The sequence below is a fragment of the Alexandromys fortis genome, unplaced genomic scaffold (assembly GCF_014885135.2).
Source record: "Alexandromys fortis isolate MF-2015 unplaced genomic scaffold, M_Fortis_MF-2015_v1.1 scaffold_40, whole genome shotgun sequence".
Lineage (NCBI taxonomy): Eukaryota > Metazoa > Chordata > Mammalia > Rodentia > Cricetidae > Alexandromys > Alexandromys fortis.
Genome location: NW_026067966.1, coordinates 11,906,541 through 11,924,148, shown reverse-complemented (window position 1 = coordinate 11,924,148; position 17,608 = coordinate 11,906,541). Strand labels below are relative to the sequence as shown.

The 17,608-nt window shown below is 37.9% G+C and overlaps 1 protein-coding gene across 1 annotated transcript in view; it reads left to right on the top strand.

Annotated features, from left to right (window-relative positions):
* Positions 1–17,608, top strand: part of Pard3b (par-3 family cell polarity regulator beta) — a 992,131-nt gene that overhangs the window by 519,909 nt on the left and 454,614 nt on the right. The window contains exons 9-10 of the mRNA XM_050154204.1: positions 1,735–1,874; positions 8,209–8,337. Of these exons, the coding sequence (XP_050010161.1) occupies positions 1,735–1,874; positions 8,209–8,337 (269 nt within the window). The remainder of the gene's footprint in view (positions 1–1,734; positions 1,875–8,208; positions 8,338–17,608) is intronic.

The window sequence follows — 17,608 nt, the reverse complement described above, 5'->3', positions numbered from 1 at the left end:
TCCGTCACAGAGTCCTGAAATGATATTCTGAAGAAGAGAGTGGATCAACAAGGGTGAAACTGTAATTGGCATGCCTTAATAGATAAATGGTTGTAGGAAGGAAGAAAGAAAAATTACACTTTTTGCTGAGGTTTGTCAGCCGGGGCGAATTGCATACTGGAAATGTCATTGATTGAAATTAGAGTTTTAAGCAGATGAGGATATTTGATAATGGCAGGATCTGGACTGAAGAAGGAGAAACGTCGCAAAGTTTGAATATGCATAATTACATTCAGGAAAAAGAGAGAAACATGGAGACACAGAGAGAGATGGAGAGGTGAAAGGAGAGACGGCAAATGAACCAAATAGATGCTAGCTCTGGTCTATAAAATGATGGTAATGATTGATAATGAAGCAAGGAGCTGATAGAGGCTGTGGTGACAAGAGGGGGACCCGGCCCTGTACAGATCGTTGGGCATTATCTGTGTCTATGTGAGAGAACAATGCTGTGTGTTCTCGGGTGACAGACATGGTATGATGAGAGAGAAATGAAAATCAAAAATGTTCAAAATTATAAGAGAGATTATTTTTAAAAATGAAATTAGAAAGTAACAAACGTTGATAAAAGATAAATCCAAATAAAGAAAAAAATTCCTGGTGACAATCATAGAAGTATCTGTCAGCTTTCTAATACTATAAGAAGGGATATGAAACAGGAGAGAATTTGGGCTCACAATTTTCGAAGTTTCAGTCCAGGGCTAGTTAGCAACTTACTTTGAGACCTATAACAAAGCAATGGAGCATGATGGGAATGTATGGTAGAGCAAGAATCTTACTTTCTAGCAGCCCCTAAGCAAAGAAAGAGAAACATGAGGGCCGAGGGGGGGCCATATCTCCTTCATGTCGTGCCTGGAATGACCTAATATCCTTCTACTATGCCCCATTCCCTAAAGGCCCTACTACATCCCAATGTGTCACAGGCTGGAGGCATGGGTCTTTGTGGAGTTCTTGTCCAAACCACAGCAGTTTTTTATTCGTGGTAGAAGCTTCCAGAAACACTAATCATTGAGTACAGATTATTTACAGTTAAGAAATCCACATACATCTTTAGTCACAGTAGAAGAGAGAGAGAGAGAAGTTAGAGATTTAAGACAACTGGGAAGGGACAGCAAAACTCTTGGGGACCATACAGTGGCTACAGCAGTAAAGCAATCAGGACACATGCAGAGGGTTCAGCCACAAAATACTCAGTTGATTGAGAGACCCACAAAACCCCAACAGAGGGAATCAACTGCTTGGGAGGAAAGATGGAGTCAAGAGGTAGATTACTGAGGAACTGATACTATGGACATGTGGATGGCATGCCTTGTCTTCTAAATCCCGAATAAACAAAGTGTTGTTATATATTGGATCCTAACTTCACTTTGATGCTCTCATTGGTTCAGAATTATAACCTTTACTTAAAACAGGAAAAGCAAAGCCTGTGTAAAATCTCTGAGAATGTAAATAAGACTTGGTCTGCTTGAATTTAAACTAGGTGGAGTTTGCTAAAGGAGCGAATGTTATGTGACCCATGTTTAAGGGGACAGAGTTTACTAAATGAGTGACTGTCATTTGACCCATGCTTAAGGGGACACAGTTTACTGAGTGTATGTCATGTGACCCATGCTTAAGGGGATAGAGTATACTAAATGAGTGAATGTCATGTAACCCATACTTAAAGTGACAATACATCTTTCTGGTATTGTATGCTAGGCCCTGAAGGACTTGGTTTCACTGTGGTAACCAGAGATTCTTCTATACATGGTCCTGGTCCCATTTTTGTAAAAAACATCTTACCAAAGGGAGCAGCAATAAAGGATGGACGCCTACAATCAGGGGACAGAGTTTTGGAGGTAGGTTGAAGTTAATGTATCCAGGCAAATATTTCTTTATATTTAACTAAATAAATATACAGATATATATAGCAGTCACTTGTTGTCTCTTGTTGGTCCCAGTACCCTCCCAAACTATAATATCTGCATGCTATATACCTTCTTCTGCTCTAGGACATCAAAGAGAATAGGCAGGAACCAGAAACGTCTGAGCGTGAGTCTAAGATTTCTGAGGAATTAAGCCTGAGCTAGGTCCTCTGTGGGTTTGGGCACACCCAAGCCTGGCAACTCCAAGGGAGTAGACTGGAGCCAGAGACCTTTGCAGAACCAACTCCAATCCACGGACTTCTGCAGGAGGGGATCCAGACCAGGATTTACAGAAACAGGTCAAAGCCAGTAATGAAGGCCAAGGTAGGAAGCAGAGCAAAGCCTGGGAGCACTAAGCAATCTCTAGGAACACAGGGTAACTAGAACCATGGCACTGACTGTACCACAAGGAACAACCATCTGTGCTTTGGATTCACTGGCACCTAGAAGATTAATCAACAGAATAACAGACAGCCCCAACCACACCAATTAGAGGAAAAGATACGTAAAAGTGGTAAGAACACATTCAACACCACAAAGAGCAACACAACACCAGTAAAACCTAAAGACCATACAACAGCAAAACGTGAATAACCAAATATAGATGAAACAGGTAAAAATGACCTAAAAAAATAATTTCAGGAGAATGTTTGAAACTCTTAAAGAGGAAATGAGAATTCCCTCAAAGAAATGGAGGAAAAGACAAACAAAAAATTGGAAGACATCAGCAAATCCCTTAAAGAAAACCAAGAATAAACAATCAAATATATGAAAGAAACTATTCAAGACTTGAAAACTGAAATAGAGACAATAAAGAAAACACAAGCTGATGAAATTATAGAAACAGAAATCATGAGAAAAAGATCAGGAACCACAAACTCAAGAATGAACCACAGAATACAAGAGATGGAAGAAAGAATCTCAAGTGCTGAAGATACAATAGAGGAAACAGACTCATCAGTCAAAGAAAACATTAAATCTAACAAAAGCTTAACCCAAAATATCAGGATAAATGGGACACCATGAAAAGGCTAAATCGTAGAACAGAAGGAGTCTAAGTTCAACTCAAAAACACAGAAAATATATATAACAAAATCATAGAAAACTTGCCCAACTTAAAGAAAGATATGCCTATGAATATACAAGAAGTTTACAGAACACCAAATAGAATGGAACAAAAAATGTCCCCTTGCCACATAATAATCAAAACACTAAACATATAGAGTAAAGAAAGAATATTAAGAGCTACAAAGGAAAAAGGCCAAGTAACATATAAGGCAGACCTATCAGAATTACACCTGACTTCTCATTGGAGACAATGAAAGTTATAAGATCATGGTCAAGCATTACGCAGACATTAAGAGACCATGAATGTCAGCCCATACTACTATACCCTGCTAAACTTCCAATCACCAGATTTAACCAATAACTAGCCACAAACCCAGCCCTACAGAAAAATACTAGAAGGAAAACTCCATCCCAAGGAAGTTGGCTACACAGACAATTGATGGTCTCATTGCAAAGAAGGAAAAATGCACAAATTAACATCATCAACAATTAAAACTAAATTAACAGGAGATAACGATCACTGGTCCCTTAATATTAATTTTAATATCCCTTAATATAAGTGGACTCAACTCACCTTTAAAAAGACACAGGCTAACAGATTGGATATGAAAGCAGAATCCATCCTTCTTCTGCATACAAGAAACATATCTTAACCTCAAAGTCAGACATCATCTCAGAGTAAAGGTTTGGGAAAAAATATTCGAATCAAATGGACCTAAGAAACAAGTGGGTGTAGCTATCCTAATATTTAAGAAAATAGACTTCAAGCTAAAATCAGTCAAAAGAGACAAAGAAAGTCATTTCATTCCATCAAGAGGAAATCTCAATACTGAACATCTCTGCCCCAAAGACAAGGGCACCGTTGTATGTAAAAAAAAATACTTCTAAAGCTTAAATCATACATTAAACTTCCCACACACTTCAACTCTACCCCTATCACCACTGGACAGATCAGTCAGACAAAAAAAATGAACAGAGAAATAAGGGAACTAACAGATGTTATGACTCAAATGAACTTAACAGACATTTGTTGAATATTCTATCCAAATGGAAAAGAATATACCCTCTTCTCAGCACCTCATGGAATCTTCTCAAACATTACCCACATACTCAGTAACAAAACAAACCTCAACAAATACAAAAATATTGTAATAACCCCATGTATCTAATCAGATCACCATGGTTTAAAACTAGAAGTCAACAGCAATACTAATTCCAGAAATTCCACAAACACATGGAAACTAAACAATGCTCACCTGAATCATCAATTGGCCAAGGAAGAAATAAAGGGAGAAATTAAACACTTCCTAAAATTCAATGAAAATTACCACACAACATACCCAAATTTATGGGACACAATGAAAGCATTGTTAAGAGGAAAGTTCATAGCACTAAATGCCTAGATGAAGAAGCTAGAAAAATCCCACACTAGTGAATTAACAAAACATTTGAAAACTCTAGAACAAAAGGAAGCAAACTCACTCAGGAGAACTAGATAGCAGGAAATAATCAAATTGAGAGCTGAAATCAACAAAATAGAAACAAAGAAAACAATACAAAGAATCAATGAGACAGAGTTGGTTCTTTGAGAAAATCAACAAAATAGACAAATCTTTATCCAAACTAACCAAAAGGCAGAGAGAAAATATCCTAGTTAACAAAATCAGAAATGAAAAGGGGGACATAATAGACACAGAGGAACTACATAGGATCATTAGTTCATATTTTTAAAACCTATACTCCACAAGGTCAGAAAACTTAAAGAAAATGGACAACTTTCTGGAAAATATCACCAATATTAAATCAAGACCAGATAAGAAAATTTAACAGACCTATAACTGCTGAAGAAATAGAAACAGTCATCAAAAGTCTCCCAACAGAAAAAGCCCAGGACCAGATAGTTTCAGTTCAGAATTCTACAAGATTATCAAAGAAGAACTAATACCAATACTCCTCAAATTATTCCACACAATAGAAACAGAAGAAACATTGCCAAACTCTTTTCATGACCCTACAATTACCCTGATAACCAAACCACAGAAAAACATTACTAAGAAAGTGAATTACAGACCAATCTCACTCATGAACATTGATGCAAAAATAATAAATAAAATACTGTCAAATCAAATCCAAGAACAAATCACAATCATCATCCACCATGATCAAGTCGGCTTTATCCCAGAGATGTAAGGATGGTTCAACATACAGAAATCTGTCAACGTAATCCATCATATGGTCTTTTCATTAGATGCTGAAAAAGCTTTAGACAAAATACAACATCCCTTCATGATAAAGGTCTTGGAGAGATCAGGGAAACAAGGAACATACCTAAACATAATAAAGGCAATATACAGCACACCAATAGCCAACATCAAACTAAATGGAGAGAAACTCCAGTAATCCCACTAAAATTAAGAACTAGACAATTTTGTCCACTCTCACCATACCTATTCAATATAGTTCTTGAGGTCCTAGCTAGATCAATAAGACAACAAAAGGAGATTAAGGGGATAAAAATCAGAAAAGAAGAAGTCAAACTCTCACTATTTGCTGATGATATGATAGTTTACATAAGTGACCCCAGAAATTATACCAAGGAATTTCTACAACTCAAAAACACTTTCACTACTGTAGCAGGATACAAGAGTAACTCAAAAAAAAAAAATAGTAGCCCTCCTGTACACAGATGATAAAAGGGCTGGGAAAGAAATCAGAGAAACAACCACCTTCACAATAGCCACAAATAGCATAAAATATCGCAGAGTAACTCTAACCAAACAAATGGAAGACTTATATGACAAGAACTTTAAAACTTTGAAGAAAGAATTTGAAGAAGACACCAAAAAGTGGAAAGATCTCCCATACTCTTGTGTAGGTAGAATTAACATAGTAAAAATGGCAATCTTAACAAAAGCAGTCTACAGATTCAATGCAATACCCATCAAAATCCCAGCAAAATTATTAACAGACCTTGAAAGAACAGTACTCAACTTCATATGGAAAAGCAAAAAACCCAGGGTAAGCAAAACAATCCTGTACAATAAAAGAAGGCATCACAATCCCTGATTTTAAACTCTACAGAGCTATAGTACTGAAAACATCCTGGTATTGGCATAAAAATAGACAATAAGACCAATGGAACTGAGTCAAAGACCTGGATATTAATCCACACACCTTCGAACACCTGATTTTTGGCAAAGAAGCAAAAAAATATCAAATGGAAAAAAAGAAAGCATATTTAACAATGGTGCTTTATATCAACATTTAGAAGAATGAAAAAACCCATATCTATCACCATGCACAAAACTCAATCCAAATGGATCAAAGACCTCAACATAAAGCCAGCCACACTGAATGAGCCTTACAGAAGGGAAAGTGGAAAGTACACATGAACACATTGGCACAGGAGACCACTTCCTAAATATAATCCCAGCAACACAGACACTGAGAGAAACAATTAATAAATGGGGCCTCCTGAAAATTAAAAGCTTCTGTAAAGGAAAGGACATGGTCAATAAGACAAAATGAAAGCCTACAGAATGGAAAAAAATCTTCACTAACCCCAAATCAGACAGAGGTCTGATCTCCAAAATATACAAAGAACTCAGGAAATTGATCATCAGAATAACAATTAATCCAATAAAAAAAAATGGAATACATACCTAAATAGAGAACTCTCAACAGAGGACTCTAAAATGGCTGAAAAACACTTAAGGAAATGTTCAACATCCTTAGTCATCAGAGAAATGCAAATCAAAACAACTCTGAGATTCCATCTTATACCTATAAGAATAGCCAAGATCAAAAACACTGATGACAACTTATGCTGGAGAGGTTGTGGGGTAAAGGGAACACTCCTGCATTGCTGGTGGAAATACAAGCTGGTAAAACACCTTTGGCGATTTCTCAGAAAATTAGGAAATAACCTTCCTCAGGACCAATAATACCACTTTTGGGTATATATTCAAAGGATGCTCAATCATGCCAGGGTGTCATGTGCTCAACTATGTTCATAGCAGTATTGTTTGTCATGGCCAGACCTGGAAACAACCTAATAATGGATAAGGAAAATGTGGTACATTTACACAATGGAGTACTACACAGCACAAAAAAAAATGACATCTTGAATTTTGCAGGCAAATTGATGGAGCTAGAAAACATCATTTTGAGTGAGGTAATGCAGGCACAGAAAGACAAATATCATATGTACTGACTCATACATGGTTTTTAAACATAAAGCAAAGAAAACCAGCCTACAATCCACAATCTCAGAGAATTTAGACAACAAAGAAGACACTAAGATATATAGATAGATAGATAGATAGATAGATAGATAGATAGATAGATAGATAGATAGATAGATCTAATCTAAACGGGAAGTAGAAAAAGACAAGCTTTTTTAGGTAAATTGAGAGCATAGGGATCTTGGGGGAGGTTTGAAGGGGAGCGGAGAGGCAGGGAGGGGAGCAGAGAAAAATGTAGAGCTCAATAAAAATCAATAAAAAAGTTTATCTTTAAGTATGTTTTGGAAACATTTTGGCAGTCCATGTAGTTCTAGATCAGGAAGGATGCTCCACCTGACATATTGAGCTCCGAGGCTGATGTCCAGTAACCTATGATAACCTGTTGATAACACTTTTCTAGACAAAAGGAACATTTGGGATTACACCAAAATACATGTACTTCTAGAGTAATTTTTCATAAGATAAATAATCCACTTCTGTATGGTATATTGCAATCCATTGCATACCTATTTAATGAATTAATGTGTGACATTTCTCAGTCTGATTTTCCCCTTGTAAATGTAATGACTTAGGAAAAAATTTCCAGTATAAAATAATTTATTGATTGACTTTGTCTAAGTATCAACATAATGATGCCCATTTTTATTGAAATATATATATTTGGCCATGTGGTTAGTATCATCCTTTCAGAGCTTCATGGAATTCATAAACCCATTTATTGCATATAATTCACAAAACAAAGAATTAAAAAAAATACCTAGGAGCTGTGCATGGTGGTACATGCCTATAATCCCAGGATTCAATAGCTCTGTCAGAAAGATCTGAGTTCATAGACAGCCTTGACTTTACAGCAATACATTGCTGCCAACTCAGCAAGACCTGTCTCAAATAAAAGGACCAGGGGAGGTGATAGGAAATGTTCTAACTGTCGATATGTATGTGGTTCTGCTCACTAGGTAAATGGCAGAGACGTCACAGGAAGAACTCAGGAAGAGCTTGTAGCCATGCTGAGGAGCACCAAGCAGGGAGAAACAGTATCCCTGGTCATTGCCCGCCAAGAAGGGAGTTTCCTGCCCCGAGAGCTGGTAATGTTCACACCTCTGTCTCCCTGAACTTTCAGAGCTGTGATTAGCATCCATGTGGAACTCCCACTAGCTGAGTACTGGTTAGCATCCATGTGGTTCTCACACTGGCTGAGTACTGATGCTAAATATAGACTGTGTTCAGAGCAAATGTTTGGAATGTATGTGTTATCCCATTGGATCCGATTTGGAGTACCAGACTTGTAGGACTACTGAAGAACTGGAGGGGTGGGGGGCAGTATATATACACAGCACAAACTCAAATAGATTTTGATAACAAATAGCTCTGCAAGAAAGTCAGTAAAACATATATTTGTGTTGAAATTGTGAACTAGATGAGCAACAGAGTTCATCGGTCTCCTTTAATGAGTATTCTAAGTATGGATAACTAGGGAAGCTGGATGAGGAATGTGCAAATAATGTACTATTGTGACATTTTTCTCTAAGTCTACAACTGTTTTAAAATTTAACAAATACATAAAAGAAATAACTTCAAAAGAGGTAGCTATATGGGCACTAGGCCTTTTATACTAGCCTATAGACCCTCCCTGTTCTTCTATATAGGGTAATTCCATGTAAAGGTTATATGCATATATTTTAAGAAGCTTCAAAAGGTCTTTAGAGTTAGTCACCCCTCCTATTCTTCCTCCTCAACTCTCTAAACCCACCTAGTTTAACCTTTCCAGTTTCAATATTTCTTCAAGGACCACTTATACACTGTATTATATCTCCCTCCCTTGAAATCTCCCTTGATGACACACACGTGCCACTTTGTGTTTCTTTAATACCTTCTTGACTTCTGTGGGTTATATAAAGAAAGGATACAAAGCTGAAATTTAAATCTATCATCTACATATAAGAGTAAACATGTGACATTTGACTTTCTGGATCACCTCACTCAGGGTGATGGTGTGTGATGTTTTTTATTTATTTATAAGTTTTATTCATTTACCTGTAAATTTTGTAATTTTGATTTTTTTAACAGATGAACAATATCCCATTGTATAAGTCTACCACATGTTCATTATCTAGTCCATGGTTGATGGACATCTAGGCTGTTGACATGTGCTGGATATTGTGAATAGAATAGCAATTAACACACATGAGCAGGCATTGCTCTAGTAGGATATGGGGTCTTTTGGGTATATGCCCAAGAGTAATATAGTTGGGTCATGTGACAGATATGTGTCTATCCTTTAAAGAAACCTCCACACTGACTGCAGTAGTGGCTGTAGCCGTTTTCACTCCCACTTGGAGTAAGTATCCCTATTCCCCACACACATAGCACCATGTGTTGTCTCTTTTATCTTAGGTGTTCCGATTTTTGGAGTTGTTGGCCGCTGGGCTTGCATAGACCCACAAACATTAGAGAGTTTTGCCATTACTCTTGGTTAACCCTCAAAACATGGCAGAAAGACCCTATTGCTGAAGATACCACATATGTGAGTGAGAAAACATGGAGAAATCAATTAGTACAACCAGGAATGTGGACTGCCTAACTTCATAGTGCTGGAAGGTGCTCCCCACACTACCGTCAGAGAGTAATCACCAGTCTCCCCTGTCTGTGGTCTCTAGCTGCAATAATGAATGGTCTTGCAAAATATGCCTCCAGTGGATGTTTAGGAGTAACCAAACACTTTGTCACTGGACTGAATTCTCATCCACAAGAAGGAATCCATACCTGGCCCTGTTAGAACCTGTGTGTCCTTAGGTCATAGACCCTACTTTAATTTACTCCTATTATTCCACTAAATGGACATAGTATTAAACTGGCTCCTAAGAACTTATTGCGATAATCATAGATTAGAGCAGCTCTTGACTCTCAAGAAGCTGCTTCTTATAGAAAATGATGATTAACTTGGAGAACTATAACTGGTCAACCTATGGAGAATAAGAGACTTCTGAATTCTCAGTCCTAAATGGAACATTTGTATCACACACCTCCCCCACAAAGTTCAGGGGTCATTGCCGAAGAGGGGGGCAGAAAAATTCTAATGGCCAGAGGCAGTGGGTGATTGCAGTGGGAGATGAATCAGTTTTCTGAACGAAACAGAGCAGTTCCATGTATGAACTCACAGCAGTTGTGACAGTGCAAACAAAACCTATACAAGCTCAAACAAGACAAAATCCCACCATGGAGGGGGAGAGGGGGAAGTGGGCGGGAAGTTTTATTCCTAGCTGAATAACTATTGGCGTGGGTAGCTTCTGCAAGAAGGTGGATAAGTTTTCTTTAAAGGTGTCCATGGTCAGACAAGCATGATCAAGGGGTTGGCGCTATACCCGAGAGCAACAGAAACTGGAGTTAGTGGGGTTTTGAAGAAAGAAAAGAAAGAATGAAAGAAGGGAGGGAGGAAGGGAGGGAGGGAGGGAAGAAGAGGAGGAAGTTGGAGAGTTTGGGGAGTAGGATAGATCTGGGAGGAATTCAGGGAGAGGTAATCAAACTATATTGCATAAAAATGTCCCTTTATTCAAGGGGACATGAGTTATGAAAAGAATAAAAAGCTACTTTTCCTTTTAGTTCTGGGTCTGTCATAGATTTTTGTTTTGTTTTGGCAGTGAATAGGTGTATAAGATATTTTTGATACAAAGAGTGTAAAATTTAATGTGAAGTTACACAGTCATTCTGAATGCCTTTTCTAACTGTATCAGTATTTATTAAGTTGTATGACTTTAGGTCTGGTTAATTGTGGTGTATGATGTTTTTATTTGTTTATGCTTTTTATAGTAAAGTATATAAAAGTAATTTTAAAATAGATTCTTAAAGAATTAATAAAATATTACTTAGAAGAGAAAAATTCAATGAATAAAAATACACATGAGGACCGTGAAGGAATCTGCAGAGCACTGCAGTCACCTGATAGAGGAGTTCAGCCGGCTCGATTTCAAGTCATGAAAAATGAATCTTTTCCACCCAGAAACTACTCAGCTAGTAATTTTTTTAATTGATGATCAAAGATGTACAAATATTTATGTACATTGATTTTTCCCCTCATATAGCATAGTAACATGTTTGATGTGTACAACGATAAGCTGTTGGTTAGATAAATAACTAAATATTTATTTCTCCAGTGAAATATAATCAACTACTTTAAATGGTATTATTGAAGAATTATTTATAATTTGAGAAAATCCATAGCATAAACTAATTAAGATATAGGGCATAAAATATAAATGATAAATTATCTAATTATATAGAGGCTTGAAAAACAATTGGGAAGAAGTACACCTAAAATGTTTGTTAACAATGAGAACCTATTTATTTATCGAAATACTTTGCTTTTAGGATGATTATAGAAAATTTAAAAGAACATTTATATGTAAGGGCAACAAGAAAAAGATGATATGATAAATAGGACTCTTGTTCACCTCTTGTTTTGAATTTGTCTTTCCTTTGAATCTGAAGGAACTAACAAGGGCTTATATAAGTGGCAGGAGGGGTTGTCAGAGGTAAGTGAGCAACTAGGGATTAGTGGCTATTGAGGGGCAGTTTAAAGATATTGTTATCAAATATGTGAAGTGGTGTTGCATGGACTGGAAAATGAACTTACCACCTTTCCTGAACCATTAATCTATTAATCAGCTTAAGCATCCATTCAATGAATCGCCTACTATCTTCTCAGTACAAAGTTGGAGAATCTAGGAGTACAAAAATAATTCAAACTCATTTTCAGCTCATTTTGTGCTTGACCCAAAGCAAATGGTTGGAAGAGGGTATTGTTATAAGAACTTCTCAACCATGCAAATGCACAAGGAGGAAATTGAATTACTTAGAATACCCAGCCTGCCTTACCATCTGCCAAGAATGTTGGACCCATGGAATGGTTCAGCAGGTAGAGACACTGCCTGGGAAACCTAGTGACCCGAGTTCTGTCTCCACGACACACACTATACACACCCCTGTTTATCTGTACTCTGACTTAGCTATTACACGTGCTTTGCACAGACCTGAGTATAGCCTTACTGCATCACTGCTATTCCCAGTATGCTCTGTGTCCTACTCACAGGTCCTCCCTTTTTCCCTCCAAGCATCTTTGGGCATAGAATTTCCATTCTATTTCTTTCCCATTGTCCCATTTCCCTGTTACACACTGTGGGAAGATCGACAGTAAAAAGTGCAAATAATGAAGGGGGTATCATGGGCAAAATAAACCACTATAACATGAGCCTCACTTCCTTTTGTATATTCTTCTCTATGGCCATCTATTTTCAAAGGCAGAACCTGAGGCTGCCTCATCTCTCATGTGGTCCCGTATTCTTTTCAAGAGAGATGATGAAGAAACCCAAAGTCCAGATTTTGTCCTCTGAAATATAGAGGGTTTTTTTTTTCAATCTTTCATTTATCCTCAGGGTTCCTCAAGGAGAGTCAAAGTGAAAAAAAAAGTATAATAAGAGTTGTTGTGTGTACAAACACTGGTACATTTCTTATTGTTCAATCCTCTGGGTGACAGAGATGAAAGTGGTCATAAAACCTCAGGAAGACTATGTGCATTTGCAGAAAAGAAGGAAGGAAGGAAGGAAGGAAGGAAGGAAGGGAGGAAGGAAGGAAGGAAGGAAGGAAGGAAGGAAGGAAGGAAGGAAGAGAGAAGAGAAAAAGAGAAAAGAAGGAAGGGAAAGAGGGAGAGAAGGAGGGAGGGAAGAACAAAGGAGAAAGAAAGGAAAGGAGGAGAGAGAGAGAGAGAGAGAGAGAGAGAGAGAGAGAGAGAGAGAGAGAAACTTTGACCTTTCCATGAGCTATGATTCTGGAAGGAATAAAACTCTCCACTAAAGAGAGACATTTGAACTGTCCTTTCCTTTATCAAAATGAAACTAAGTGACAAAGCTCTCACTGGCTGCTTAAACCCCAGAAACTTCCATTCCTACCTGATAACTCCTTTAGCTCCCTCCCAGATCTTCTGGAATTCCTGACTCCAAGGCTAATCCCCATCTTCTAGAAGCCTTCCTTCATCTTCCCCTACATAAGAAGGAAAAAAAGTAATTTTGAGTTCTCAACTCAAAAGATACTTTTTTATTTTTTTTAAAATATACTTGGAATTTTATGAAATTAAATAGTGGAATTCTTAACATCCAAGTGCGTTTACCTCTCAATTTCTAAATTAAAATGAATGTCATCATAGTTACATAATACATCTAAGTTTCCCCAGAGAACAGGGGAGAGAAAACCAAGGTCTTCTATACCTGGAGTCTTCTCTGGAACCCAACTCCTCCAGCTGCCCTTCTGTATCAACCACTTCTCTGTGTGGCTGGGAGCTGCCCAGCAATCATGCTCAGGTTTTTCTTCATAGACTGGGTGCCTTTTGTGAAGATTAAAGAGATAATACATACAAACGGAGCTTCTGGAATCATCTCTGCCATTTGTAGGTTCTCAGTATCATCCCTTCCTCAGTAGTAGTGTGAATATAACTTTCCATCCACTCTAGATACAATTTCCAGAGACTTGGTTAAGACCTACCACCCCTTTTGAACAGTGTAACTTCCTTACTTACTATTTTAAAATGTATTCTAGGATCCCAAATAATGAATATCAAATATAATTTTATAGCCCATCAACTCTATAAGTGAGAAGTCTCTGTGTTTTATTTTGTTCTTGTTTAATAGACTTTAGTGGAATTTGATTTCTATTCCAGAATGACATAGACTGAGCCCGTCGGGGAACATACTAAATTAACTGTGCAACTATGAGATTATAAATATTAATAAATTATTTGTTCTCGATTTTTATCTTATAACCATTTAGTATTAATTTTCTTACAACATGCTGACAAACATCTAGTCTCTTATTGTTTGACAATAAACTATCCAAATATATGGTGCACTTTTATAATCATAGCAAAGAAAGGGTTTGAGGGGCCCTAGATATAACTGAATCATAGGAACCCAGACTTTGTATTTGAGGGAAATAAATAGGATTTTGTTGTTGTTTAGTTTTGGCTTTTTTTGTTTTTGTTTTTCACCAACTCAGTCGGCTGCCTTGATCACTAAGGAGCAAGAACCACACAGGAAGTTTAAAAAGAGGCCATGTTTGTGTGCATAAGGCTAGCTCGGTAGGAATTACTTGATCATATAGCATACTCTGGACTCTGACCGAGCAAAATAAGGAACAGTGTGTTGGTGATGCAGCTTGAAGGTGGTGTCACTTTTGTCTGTTCTTCCTTAACCTGACTGCTGCTCTTGACTTTCCATTGAGAGCCCAAGGAACGGAAGAAGGGCCGCACTTCCTGCCTTTGTCTTTTCTCTCTCTTTTGAAGAAAGCAAACTCTGTTTATTTTTTTCACTGTTCGGAGGAAAGTGCTTTCTTCTTTGCTAAGCCCAGCTCATTCATGAGAATGCTTGTCCTCCTGAACAGCACTGTCTGGCCTGTCTTCTGGCAGCTAAGTTGTCCTCATTTTCTTGTTATCTTTAGCTTCCTGGAGAGTCTTAGTGCTTACAGCCAGAGGAGCATGTGGTCAGCAGGTCTACAGGAAGTACCAATATACAACTGTCTCTCAGATATGAGCCCCTGTCATTCCAGATGTCTCAGTATCCACTTCCTGTTCATTCTTCCTAACCTGTCACCCAAGAGTACCCGGCTGAACTTATGTGTTCAGCCCTCCCTACCTTCCTCCTGAGCGACGGTGTAGTGCTCTAAGGTTTGTGGCATGGATAGCCAGACTTGCTGTTTGATTCAAGTTCTGTTGACACTCAGAAAAAGGAGTTTGTGCGTCACCATCACAAGGATTTAGCCGTTTCTAGTTTCCTTGCCGAAACGACTGCCTCAAAAGGTATTTTTCCATCTCTAGACCCCTCCCAATGAGGTGAGTGTACATTTAAGAATCATCCACTTAACATTTTTCTGCAGCAGCTACTTTGAGATTGGCGTTGGTGGTAGAATGGACAAGGAGACTGCTATGTCTGCCTCTCTTCTCAGAATGAGTACCGTGTCACTTCATTGGCTGTGGGTCTGTCCAGGGAAGGATGCGGCCACATGTTTTCTTACCCTTAGCACTTGAAATTCTTTTTATTTACCTTCTTTTTTATACAAAGACTAAGATGAGGAAATCTTTCTATTTAGAAAAGATTCCAAAGAACCAAAGGTTTCTATTCATTGCTGACTCAGGTTGCTTCTCTATTGCTGTGACAAAATTTAACTTACAGGTTATGGTCTATCACTGAGAGAAGCCAAGGCAAGAGCTTGCAGCACAAACTCCCGAGGTTCATGGCTTACAGCCTGCTCGGCCCTCTTTTTATAGAGACCTTGGCACCCACAGTGGGAGGTGCTATCTTTCATCAATTAGCAACCAAGATAATGCCCCCAACATGTCCACAGGCCAATCTGAGTGGGATAGTACCTTAACTGGGGGATTCTATTCCCTGGTAAGTCTAGGCTTATGGAGAGGGAGGAGAGAGAGAGACAGAGAGAGATGAGTTATTTTCTGTGTGAACATGTGCATGTATTTGCATGTCTTTCTCCATTTATTAGTGAGGAAAGAACATTCTGCCCTTTCTTTGTTAATCTCTTTAACATTTCATTTTCTGACTTTCTGCTTGTCTTTAAATTATCCTGAAAATTACAGCAACCCTGGTGGGTAAAACGAGCTGAGAAAATTTCAAATGTGTTTATAATTTCTACCTGCCATGTTTGGCTGCTATTAAATGCTGCTCTGTGCAAGTGGTATTAACTGTATTTCGAGCAAGTTTCTCCCAGACTGCATGATTGAGAACCAAAACCATGCTGGTGTTGTGAAACACAAGTGCTGTGCACTTAATGGTTACTAGGCTTTGCATTTTGATTCTACCATGGGTATCTGCTCCGGTGACATCATCTTAGCTAATGAGATGTGGTTCCAAATCCATCAGGGTTTACCTAGCTTATTATCAGATGGAAAAAAATAATGTCGAATTATTTACCATCATAAATCATGGAAGAATTTTGGTATGAAATCTTGGATGAACCTCGTTTAACTGATATAACATTTTATTCTGTTTGGCTATATGATTCAAATGATTATGCTTAATTAACCAAGGTACTTAAGGAAAAAGGGATGTTATTGATAGGGAACCTCTTTCAGCCTTTGAGAGGCTGGACCAGATTGAGGCATGGCTTTGGGGTAGCAAAAGACCGTGGTCTTGCCCTCTCGCCCCTTTCTTCCTATGCTCTACTTCTTGATGTTGGACCCCTGTTCCCATTCCATAAGTTTTCCCTTTTAATAAAGAAAAACTTTAGTATATTCCTATTTGGAGTTAGCTTGGGATTATTTGACTGGCGTTCCCCCCATTCGACATGTTCAGCATCATGGTATAGAGACTGTTTGTGGATAAGTAGCAGAAATTGAAGGATAATTTCAAATTTTTTTTCTATACACTAAAGTATAAGAGTTTGTTTTGTAATTAAAATTGTCATGCAAAAACTGCATTGCTGCATTGCAAAGGTTCCTGCAGTAAAATCTCTAAGTGATTTAAGATGGAGTGCTAATGACACTTAAGCATTCTGCACATTTTCAATTTCCTTCTTACGGAATTTCTGTTCTGCTAATACGTGTTGCATTTTCTAGATTGGATTTTCTTTTATAATTTCATACATTTATAATGAACTTTAATCAACGTTCTTCTCTTCTTCAAGCTCCTAACCAACCACTTCTTTCCAGGTCTCCCTCTTCCTTTCATGTCAGTTTGTCTGTGTGACTCACTGTGTGGAACTATTGTTGTCTCTCTGAGGAAGCTCAGGCTTGGGAGTTATCTGCTTGGAGAGCACAAAGTCCTGCTGACTTACCAGTGAAATCCTAATCCAGTCCTTGGGAGATAAACTCCAGAGTAGAGTAAAATGCAGTCCTCTCTTCAAGGACCTTGGACTAACTGGAGTCTGTAAAAAAGAGTTGCCAGTGAAGCAATGATACGAATCAAGGATTGTGGGATTCCAGGAATGTTCTAGATGAGGAAGAACTTTGTGAGCATGCTAACATTTCAGATGAGTCTTGATGACATGAGATTTCAAAATGCAAAGCCAGAGGATGGGAGTGTATTACTGTCTTCAGTTAGTCAGAGATGGGCAAGTACCAAATAGATGAAGCAAATTTTAGAAGTAGTATCATTTGGAATAACTTTGAAAAGTCAAAGAGATGTTGGATACTCACTGAGAATCTCCTGCAAAAGTCAATTTCTCCATCAGACTTTGAGAACTGTAGAAAAACAGCCATTAGAATCTGTATCTGGGAGTCTCATGGATTAGGTGTAAAGTATACTCAACCTTGTGTAGCTGTGTTTCCACGTTTGTTAAGTGAGGTTCAAAACACCATGTAGA